The sequence below is a fragment of the Zalophus californianus genome, chromosome 17 (assembly GCF_009762305.2).
Source record: "Zalophus californianus isolate mZalCal1 chromosome 17, mZalCal1.pri.v2, whole genome shotgun sequence".
NCBI classification, from domain to species: Eukaryota; Metazoa; Chordata; class Mammalia; order Carnivora; family Otariidae; genus Zalophus; species Zalophus californianus.
Window position 1 is genome coordinate 52362414 of NC_045611.1, and position 10810 is coordinate 52373223.

At 61.7% G+C, this 10810-nt stretch overlaps 1 protein-coding gene across 2 annotated transcripts; it reads left to right on the top strand.

The window, feature by feature from the left end:
- Positions 1 to 2037: 2037 nt before the first annotated feature.
- CYTH2 (cytohesin 2) lies at positions 2038 to 10609 on the top strand. 2 transcript variants are annotated; one of them, XM_035725059.1, is made up of 12 exons: positions 2038 to 2253; positions 3091 to 3238; positions 3328 to 3394; positions 4440 to 4558; positions 5602 to 5682; positions 6182 to 6294; positions 6380 to 6528; positions 7003 to 7115; positions 9028 to 9106; positions 9914 to 9985; positions 10087 to 10241; positions 10332 to 10609. In XM_035725059.1, exons 1-12 carry the CDS (start codon positions 2235 to 2237, stop codon positions 10417 to 10419), a joined length of 1203 nt encoding a protein of 400 aa, XP_035580952.1. In that variant the 5' UTR covers positions 2038 to 2234; the 3' UTR covers positions 10420 to 10609. The 2 variants fall into 2 exon arrangements, with proteins under 2 accessions (XP_035580952.1, XP_035580951.1); XM_035725058.1 differs by lacking the exon at positions 2038 to 2253 and adding an exon at positions 2550 to 2790 and having other exon boundaries at positions 7003 to 7114; positions 9030 to 9106.
- Positions 10610 to 10810: the final 201 nt, after the last annotated feature.

The following is a 10810-nucleotide window of genomic DNA, read 5'->3' on the forward strand; positions in this document are numbered from 1 at the left end:
CCTCCTTCTTCCCTCAATTTCCCCATCTGTAAAAATGGGGCACTGGAAACTTGAAGTTCTCCAAGGACCCTGCCACTAGGATGATTCCTCGCTTCACTGTGAAGAGGAGAGCTGGGGGTGGGGGTGAGGGTCCTATAGATTTCCCAGCTCTCCCTGGTGCTGGAATGCATGGCCTTCCAGGGGCAGCTGGGACGGGAGACACTCTCGGAGGCCAGCTGTGAACTTGGATGTGTGAACAACATGGCAGGCAAGGGGTAGTGTGGGCTGTGGCTAAGGGCTAGAATCCCCACCCCCACCCCCACCCCCACCCCCACCCCGCACCGGTCCAGCTTAGGGGGCCGGGAAAGGAAAACGTAGCTCTGAATGTCAGGTGAAAGTATGTGTTCAGCGGGAGAATTGTGCCCCAGATTAAATCAGTGGGAGCCCCTGGGTGATGTGTCTGTGAGTGTGCTTCTGGGGCATGGTCTGTCACGCCTGTCCTCCAACCCCCACCATACTGCTATCTAACCAAGTGCCCAGCAGGCTGGGAGCCAACTGCAGAAGGAGCCAGTGCCAGGGAGGAGGACACATTCCCACCTGTGTCCCAGGACTGCGGGCAGGCACTGACATTGCCCATTAGCTTGCCCCAGGGCAGCAGCAACCCAGGTCCCCGCATCTGGCTTCCCTACCTCCCTTTATCCTTCAAAATCCCCACTTAATAACCGGATGGGATTAATTAGCTAGTTGTTCTCCCAGTGCAGGTGTCCGGGGGTAGGGACGGGGGTAATGGAAACACATGGAGAAGGATGTTAAGTTGCGGATGAAGGGACAGGAAGAGGGTTCTGTTTGGAAAGAAAGAGAGTGGGGCAAAGCTGGTACAGCCTAGCTTCCCACTGGGAAGGACAAGGCCTGGGCCGCTCGTAAAGGTCAGGGAGGGGATTAAGAGGCTCCGTGTCTAATCTGTCAGCTTAACCAGGTCCTGGCCCTGAGTCTGTCCCCCACCCGCCTCGCCCAGGGACAGCAAATGAGGACAAGGCCCAGACACCACCTGAGACCCAGTTAGGGACCCGCCCATGACAGGGATGCCCAGGTACTCCATCCCGGCCAGCGGGCCGGCACTTGCTTTTTCCGCAAGGGATGGAAATGAGAGGCTGGGGCGGAGCAGGGTGGGGAGACTCCGAGAGGAGGGAGGAGTTTAAGAAGAGCGGGGACCTGAACTGAGGGGAGTTACAGAGGAGGGGAGGGACTTTGAGAGCGAGGAAGGAACCAGAGAGGTGGAAGGATGTTGAGTAAAGGGAGTTGTTACAGGGGGAGGATGCTAAACTGAGGGGGAGGGGCTTGAAGGAGAGGGGGAGGAGCCTGAGAGGCAGACGGCGCCAGGGAGGCGGAGCCTTCACTATATTTGGCCTTCCCCTAATGTCCCATTCTCCATGACAGACCCCCCCCATAGCGTAGAAAGAGTAAGTCTTTTGTTTCACCGCTCCTTGACTCTCAAGAGGCTGAAGTGGACGGGAAAGTCCTGAGAGGGGTTAAGGAAAGGATCTGGAGATCAGAGGGGCCAGTACCGGAAGGACAGAGGCCAAAAGACGGGCCAAAGCTGCTCCCAGTTGCCTGGCAACCGGGGCGGTCAAAAGCCTGCTTGGCCAGCCAAGGAGGTGTGGCTCCCGGAAACAGCAGCCGGTTGTGGCACCGCCCCCTGGCAACGAGACTAACAGAGTACCGCTCCCCAGCAACCTATTCCTAGAGGCGGGGCTGGATTGGACTAGCAGCCGCCCAGTGCCCTTGCGCAGGCGCAATCCTCTCTGCTCGCGCCTTGTCCCACCTCCACGCAACTCCTTTCCGAGCCTTCTCATTGGCGGGCACACCAGCCAAATGCCATCTTTTGTTTCGGAGGCGGGGCCCGGCTCCCTGGCCGCACTCCGATTGGCCCCACAGGCCGTCTTACCTCCGGCCGGACAGTGCTACGTCTGCTCCTTGTGTGCCTATTGGCCCTGGAGGACGATCCTTCGGGTCGGGGGCGGAGCAGACGAGAGGGCCCTCCGTGGATTGGACGGTGTCAAAACGAGGGGCGGTCCCTATTGGCGGGGCGGTTGGGAGGCGAAGGGAGAGTCTTTTCAGCGCTGAGGACTGGCGCTGAGGAGGCGGCGGTGGCTCCCGGGGCGTTTGAGCGGGCTCATCCGAGCCCGCGGGCCAACGCGGATCCAGGCCCGACCGGCGGGACCGCCCCGGACTCCCCGCGGGCCTTCCTAGCCGCCATGGAGGACGGTGTCTATGGTAGGTCAGGGAGGGGCGGGGCCGGCTGGGAGCGGATGGAGCGTTTCGACCCCAATATTCCGCCGCGAACATCCCTCCCGGCGCGCGCCGCGCGGAGCCTTTCGGCCCCGTCGTCGCCTAGCTTTTGTGGGGCGCGGGACGGGCTTCCGGCGGGGCCCGAGAGCAGGGCGTTCCAGGCCATTGTTTGGGCCGAGCCTGTTTCCGGTGGCGGCGGGAGGGGGCGGGATGGAGCGGTGGAGGCGAGGCCGGGGCGGAACCATTCCCGCTGGAAGGGCCGGGCGAGCCCAGTGCCTGCTGGGAGCCGGGAGGGGGGCTTCTGGGGCGCTTGGGTGGGGAGAGATCTTGGGGGCCGCAGAGATCCCGCTAAGGCGGGGGCGGGGGCCTTCGATGCCCCGCCCCCAATCCCAACTCTTACGAGCTGTCCACAGCTTTCCCAGCCGTAGTTACTTTTCACGGACCCAGGAGTCCCGACACCCAAGCTCCCAGTTACCTCGCCGGGAATGGAGGCAGAAAAGCAAGGCCTCAGCCCCCTTCCAAGTAATGGACCCACCAGTTCGGGCTCCCAGCCCCCTTTTCCCTCAAACTCAGGAGTCCTGACCCCTAGCCTCCCCCTGCTCCCCCAGGACTTAAGAGGCCACATCCGCAGCCCTTCCTCCCCTGGGTTGAGGAATCTAGACCCCCAGCCTCTTCTTCCAGCAGACAGTGGAGGCCCAACCCTCATCCTCACCCTCCCCTGCAACCTAGTCCTGCCCGCTCCAGCCCTGTCCTCCCCCAGATTGCAGGAATCCAGGCTCCCAGTCCCCAGAACTGACCTCCAACCCCTGACCCTACCCTCAGAGCCCCCAGACCTGACTCCGGAGGAGCGGATGGAGCTGGAGAACATCCGGCGGCGGAAGCAAGAGCTGCTGGTGGAGATCCAGCGCCTTCGGGAGGAGCTCAGTGAAGCCATGAGCGAGGTGGAGGGTCTGGAGGCCAATGAGGGCAGGTGAGGGCTGAGGTGGGGAACTTGGGGGTAATGGGGCCAGGCCAGGGATGCCCAGGCATTGAGCCTCCATCTCCTGCTCTCTCCTGCAGTAAGACCTTGCAGCGGAACCGAAAGATGGCAATGGGCAGGAAGAAGTTCAACATGGATCCCAAGAAGGTGCTTGGGCCACAGGGCTGGGATCCATCAGGCCGATTTTCAGGCCTGGGGGTGGGCGGGGTGGGGTGGGGTGGGGGTCTGGCACCTTTAGGTTCCAGAAGTGTGCTAGTTAAAGATCTACTTAAGGTGGACAGACGTGCTCCTAATCCCCAGATTCAGATATAGGCTGTCCATTTGTTCTCTGAACGCTCACCAAGCGTTCTGCCTTCCTGATCTTTGCGCGTGCTGTGTCCTCTGCCTGGGAGCCTCTCTTCCCCTTTCTGTTCATATTTCTGGACCCTCTTGTGGGGCCACCTAGGGGCTCAGGAGGAGCTCGAGTCTGGTCGGGAACACGGATGGTGACATGCGCAAAGGAGGTTTGACCAGGGCCACTTCAGAGAGCTCCCAGGGCTGTGGACCCTCACGGTGGGAGCCTTGTAAAGTTAGGGAGGGCTTCCTTGAGGAGAGGACAGTCAGGTCCGGTTTGAAGGACGAGTCCATGTTCACCAGGTGGAGAAAGATGTTTGTTCATTCGGCCATTCCCCTTCTCTGAGGCCCTCGCAGGCTTGCCCCTGTGCTAGGCAGCGCTGGAGCCCCAGAGAGGACTTGACCTTACCTTGCCCTCGGCGAGCCCCAAGACGTGGATACCACACTCCAGAGTCAGATGTGGCTTTCATGACACAGGGCGAGCCAGAGAACACCCTATCCAGCGTGAGGCTTGGTCCTCACAGCCCTTGATGTACTGCTGTCTGCGAACAGTTTCTGATGTTATTCCTCTAGCCCAAAGCAGTTGTAGTTTGTCAGACATTCAACAAACTCATTGGGCTCCTGTTCCTTGCGGGACCCTGCTCTTGATGCTTGACTAACCAGGCAAAGGCAGAGGGCACAGTAGGTGCAAAGGCTCTGAGGTGGGAGGGACGGCATTTAAGGACCTGGGTGAAGCCTGAAAACAAAACCCGGCCGGTTCTGCTGAGGGCGGGGGTGGGTGTGGATGCTGAGGTCCCTGGGGAGGTGGGGGGCGGGGCTTTCTGGCTGTCAGGGCTGAGACCCGGCCCCCACCCACCAGGGGATCCAGTTTTTGGTGGAGAATGAACTTCTACAGAACACACCTGAGGAGATCGCCCGCTTCCTGTACAAGGGCGAGGGCCTGAACAAGACAGCCATCGGGGATTACCTGGGGGAGAGGTGAGATCCCAGCTCCCATAGTCCCCTGCGCCCAGCTCCTGCCCTTACTGCCAACTTCCTCTCCCGAGGAGAGGCCCTGATAGACCAGCCTTCTGACTGGACTGTGACAGAATGGACCAATGGAGGGGTCCATGGAAGCCTGAACTTGGGGCTCTCTGATCATCTAGGGGGCATGGGAATCTCCTGTGGACACCTGGAAAGTCGGGGCCCATCCACTTAGGTCTGGAGACAGCAGAGAACAGCTGTGAGCATTTTGGGGGTGTGAGAATCGTGTAGACGACTGGCATGCATGGGAACTACATGGACATCTAGGGAGTATGAGCATTGTCAGGGAGCATGGGGACCCCTGGATGTCTGGGGCATGAGGATTGTCTGTGGACATTTGGGGTACTTAGGGATTTGTGGACATTGGGGGTGATCTGAACATGTGAGGTGCACAGGACTATCGGGATGTCTGGGTTGCTTAGGGATTGTGTGGACATCTGGGATGTGTGGAACTTTCTGGACATCTGGCTTGTGTCAGGACTGTCTGGTCACCTGGGGATTGTGGGGACATCTGGGGTGCACGGGGATTGTTTCAGGAGCCTCTGGGGTATGTGGGGGACTGCCTGGACATCGTGGGGAGGTGGTAGCCCTCTGTGGATGTCCAGGGACCATCTGGGGACAGCTGGTGTTGTGGGGATTGTTTTGTGAACAACTGGGGTGCGGGGGGACTGCCTGGGGGTAGATGGGGACCATTTCTGGACATCTGCAGAACCTGGGGGTCATCAGGGAGGTGAGAGCAGGTAGAGCACGTTTGCCGTGTTTCTCTTGACGACAAAGGTTCAGCGAGACCAGGGATGATCTTGCAGCAGATGGTCTTCCCAAGAGCATGTTCTGTGTCCTCCTGTCCCGGGGCCAGGCCTGTGATGGGGGCCAAGCTCAAATTTTCACCGGCTCCAGAGGCAGCCCCTCTGCCCCCAGCGTTCCCTTCCTGTCCACTCCCACCTCAGCCTCCCCAGACTCCCTCCTGTGCGTGACTCTGTCTCTGTCCACCCTTCCAGGGAAGAGCTGAACCTGGCAGTGCTTCATGCCTTTGTGGATCTGCACGAGTTTACTGACCTCAATCTGGTGCAGGCCCTCAGGTAAGAGGGATGGGGTTGGAAGGGCAGGGATGTACCTGCCAGGGCTGTCTTTACAACCCCCGAACCCCTTCTCAGAATAAAAACAGAAACAAAAACTAGGGACTCGATTGTCTCATGGAACGCAGAAGTCCGTGGTAGGGCCTGCTTCAGGCATAGCTGTATCCAGGTGTTCAAATGGTGTCAGAAGGTCAATTTTCTCGCTCTTTGGTTTGTGCTTGCCACGATGTTGGCATTGCTCTCTCTAGAGCCTCCTTTTGTGTGGCAAAAGAAGTCCCTGGCAGACTTGTTTAGCAAACTTGAAAGAAAGAAAGAGGTTTTTTTTCTGTATAAATCCACCCAAAGTCCCACGGCCAGTGCTTGTGGGTCAGCTTGGATCCATACCCGAGACAACTGCTGAGGCCTCGAGGCTGTTACTGGCTGGCTCCTGACACAGGGACCGAGAGCGGGGAGGGAGGTTCTGCCAGTCCTGGCGCCCACCCCCAGCTCCTCTCTAACGCAGGCAGTTTCTCTGGAGCTTTCGCCTCCCCGGAGAGGCCCAGAAGATTGACCGGATGATGGAGGCCTTTGCCCAGCGGTATTGCCTGTGCAACCCCGGGGTCTTCCAGTCCACAGGTGGGGGCCCGGACTCCTGGGGCCTGGGAAGGAGGGGCCAGGGGCCCACCTGCCTGTGTCATCACCACCTGACTGTCTGATGCAGACACGTGCTACGTGCTGTCCTTCGCCGTGATCATGCTGAACACCAGCCTTCACAATCCCAACGTCCGGGACAAGCCAGGCCTGGAGCGCTTCGTGGCCATGAACCGGGGCATCAACGAGGGTGGGGACCTGCCCGAGGAGCTGCTCAGGGTCAGGCCCCCTCTTCCCCTCCCTGCAGCCCCCGCCCCCCAGCGCCGTCCCTCTCCGTGCCCTGGGCCCTCCTCCCCGTGGGTCTCCCGCTGCCCGAGCTGGCTAGTGCGGTCATGCCACCCTGTCTGTTTCTTTTCTCTTACTTTACTCCGGGGCCTACCTCAGTCTTCATCTCTCTGTTTCTCTTTTCTGTCTCTCTCTGGCCCTCTGGCTTTTTTGGGGATCTCGGTCTGTCTGATTCTCCGTCTGTCCATCTCTCTCGAGAACCTTGCAGGCCGCTGCAACTCTGCATCTTTTCTTCCTCTCTTCCTCTCTCTGCTCCCCGGGGCTCCCTCCACCCTTCTGCCTCCTCCCAGGGCTGCTCCTCCCGTGGTCCCATTGCTTCCCTGGCTGTTGGAGCCCCCCCACCATGGCCAGGTCACCCCGGGAGGGTCCCTGGGGCCTGGAGTTGCTGACTGCACCTTCGCCCCCCAGAACCTCTACGACAGCATCCGAAATGAGCCCTTCAAGATTCCTGAGGATGATGGGAATGACCTGACCCACACCTTCTTCAACCCGGATCGGGAGGGCTGGCTCCTTAAGCTGGGTACGTCCCCTCCTGACCCCGCTGGCTGCCTCTGCAGGGGGAAGTTAGGGGGCCCCGGGCTCTGGACTTGGCTGCCATGTGCACCTGCTGTATGATCTTAGGCAAATGATTTGATGATCTCTCTCAACCTCAAGTTGCCACATCAGCAAAGTGGGGCTGAAAACAAGATTAGGCCTGTGTGCTGGGCCCGAGCACGGGCACAGAGGAGGGGCCCCATGAATACCCGTGGGCATAGGGTAGGTGTTAGGGAGCACTGACTAAATGCCAGGCTCTGTGCTTATGAATGCAGAGTCCCCGGCTGGGATGGAATGGGTGGGGTGGGGCCGATCCCCCCGCAAACACGGAGCGCCGGCAGATTCCGGAGAAGTTAGCAGGGGTCAAGTAGGTGCCCCTTTTGTAGGGGTTGTCTGAGGTTTGGAGCGGTTCTCATCTGTGGCTTCACGGGAGAGATTCACCGGGGTGCTTTTAAAACCCTGATGGCCAAGTCACAGACTCACAAAGCCAGGATTTCTGGGGCAGGATGGGCTGTCAGTCGTGTTGAAAGCTCCCCGGCCGCCTTCTGGGGCAGAGCCGAGGTTGCAAGCTGCTGGCTGGGGGCCCTGCGCCGTAATGGTAGGTGCCATGGGAGTGCTCGTTGCGGCCTTTGAGCGGAGAGGCAGTGGGTGGCTTGGAGGGGGGCGGGGGGAAGATGCCTGCTTCAGCTCCAAGGGGAGGCAGATGGGTTGGGGGACCCTTCGATTCTGTGGAGGCCTCTGGTGCCCCGAGCCGGGAGAGGGCAGGAAAGCGGGCTTGCCGGCAGACCTTTCCATCTGCGGGGATGCTTCCCATTTCCCGGAGGAGGACACCGAGGCTCAGTCACTGTGCAGTAGTCCCCGGGCAGGGGCGGCCTTGGCCCCGGATCTCTGACCGAGTGCAGCTTTCCACTCTGTGCGGTCAGAGAGAGAGGCACCTCTTCCTTCAAATGCTGAGGCGTAGCAGAGGGTGGTTGGAGGCCGTGTTCGCAGAGATACTTAAGGAAAGCCATTCTTGCTGTCACGGTCTGATCCTGCAGGAACTACAAGAGACCCCAGAGCAGGTCGCTTTGAAGCAGGAGGGTGTGGGCGCAAGTGGGTTTGCGGACTGGGGTCCAGAGAGGGCAAGAGGTGGTCCTGAGGTCACCCAGCCACCTCGGGCCAAGCAGCCGGGGGGGGTTTGTCTTCTCCCTTTGGGATGACCTGCAGGGGAGAGACCTCTTCCCCGTGGCAGTGGGGGGCCCTCCTGGCCGAGAACCTGTCCTGGGGTCGGGGTCGGGGGGGGGGGGCGGGCTGGGGCCGGGCCCTGATCTGCGGCCTCCCCGGGAGGGAGAGGGTCATGTCGATGTAACTGGTTTTCTTCCTTCTCTTTCCCCCTCCCTCTCTCTCCATCTCTGCGTGTTCCTCTCTGCTCTTTCTGTGCCCGTCCCACCCCCTGTGCTTTCCTGCCCTTGCCCGCCCTGTTTCTGTTGCCTGCGGCTTCTGGGGGCACCCCATTCTTCTGCCTTCCCCTCTCCTCGCCTGGTCCTGCCTGCTTTCTCGCTGTCTGCCCCAGGAGGTAGGTACGCTGCCCGTCCTTGCTGCCCGGCCTGACATCAGGGGAGGGGGCTGCCCCAGCCTCGGGCCCACAGGAGGGGGCTGGGGACTTGGACTCTAGCGGGGGGCCCCACCGGGCTGACAGACAGGCTTAGAAAGCGTGCAGCCCCACGCCGGGGGCGGGCGGGCTCCTGGGGCCCAGAAAACCGCCTGTCCCTGCTTGTCTCTCTTCCCACGCACTGCTTTGCCCTAGACCCCGCCAGCCCCGCCTTCCCTGCGCTCGCTCCGCCTGTCAGTCCCCTCCCTGTCCTCCCAGAGGCCCTGTCCCCCTGTTGAGCCCAGGCCCCCTCCCACCCCTTCCCTTTCAGGGGGCCGGGTGAAGACGTGGAAGCGGCGCTGGTTTATCCTCACAGACAACTGCCTCTACTATTTTGAGTACACCACGGTGAGGGCAGGGCTGGGCTTCGCTCGGGCGCTGGGAGGAGGGGCTGGGGGTCAGGTGCCTGGGGTCTGAGGGAGGAGGGCCTGAGGGCCGGGACTTCTGGGTCTGGGTCTGAGGGAGGAGGGGGCTGGGGGCTGGGACTCCCGGGTCTGAGGGAGGAGGGACTGGGGGCCTGGACTCCTGGGTCTGAGGGAGGAGGGGCTGGGGGCCTGGACCCCTGGGTCTGAGGGAGGAGGGGCTGGGGGCCTGGACTCCCGGGTCTGAGGGAGGAGGGGCTGGGGCCAGAACTCCCGGGTCTGAGGGAGGAGGGGCTGGGGGCCTGGACTCCCGGGTCTGAGGGAGGAGGGGCTGGGGGCCTGGACTCCCGGGTCTGAGGGAGGAGGGGCTGGGGGCAGGACTCCCGGGTCTGAGGGAGGAGGGGCTGGGGCCAGAACTCCCGGGTCTGAGGGAGGAGGGGCTGGGGGCCTGGACCCCTGGGTCTGAGGGAGGAGGGGCTGGGGGCCTGGACTCCCGGGTCTGAGGGAGGAGGGGCTGGGGCCAGAACTCCCGGGTCTGAGGGAGGAGGGGCTGGGGGCCTGGACTCCCGGGTCTGAGGGAGGAGGGGCTGGGGGCAGGACTCCTGGGTCTGAGGGAGGAGGGGCTGGGGCCAGAACTCCCGGGTCTGAGGGAGGAGGGCTGCATCACTGCACTAGGACTGCTGTGACAAAGTACCACGAATCGGTGGCTCAAGCCACAGATGTTGCTGGGGTTCCGGAGGAGGGGCTGGGCGAGGACTGGGGAGTCTGAGTTCTTTCCCACGTGTTGTTTCAGGACAAGGAACCCCGTGGAATTATCCCCCTGGAGAATCTGAGCATCCGAGAAGTGGATGACCCCCGAAAACCGGTAAGGCCCTCTCCGTACCCCTGCCTGCCGCGGTGGGGGGCTGCCTCTGGTCCCGGGGCCGCTCCTACCCGCCATTCCTCTGCTCTCGTGTCTCTCCCCAGAACTGCTTTGAGCTTTACATCCCCAACAACAAGGGGCAGCTCATCAAAGCCTGTAAAACCGAGGCGGACGGCCGGGTGGTTGAGGGGAACCACATGGTGTACCGGATCTCGGCCCCGACCCAGGAGGAGAAGGAGGAATGGATCAAGTCCATCCAGTGAGCGCAGGCTCCGGGGCCCTCAGGGCGGGGGGGGGGGGGGTGGCCTGGGCTCCTTGGCCCTCACCCTGGAACCTTCCCCTTCTGCAGGGCAGCCGTGAGTGTGGACCCCTTCTATGAGATGCTGGCAGCGAGGAAGAAGCGGATTTCTGTCAAGAAGAAGCAGGAGCAGCCCTGACCCCCCGCCCCCCAACCCCATTATTTATTACGGAGCTGCCCCACCCGGGTGGCCGGACCCCTGGGCCCCGGGGCTGTGGATCCTGGTTCTCCAATCCTGGTTCTCTGTTGGAAAATTCACCACCTCTAGCTCCTCTCTCGTTATTTGTAATTAACACACTGTTGGTAATCTTATTAATTATTTAACCACTCGCGGCCTGGGACCCCTCCTTTCTCGGGGTTGACAGGGCTGAGGTGCTTGGCATAGCCGCCTGGGCTGCCCGTACGTGAGCGGGGCCAGGAGCCGGCGGCCTGTGCTGCGGGCTGTCCCCATGCGTGACGGAAGGATGCCGGCGGAGGCTGCAGCCGAGCGGGGGCCTCCCACGTCCGTCCCTTCGGGTTTCACCCCGAGC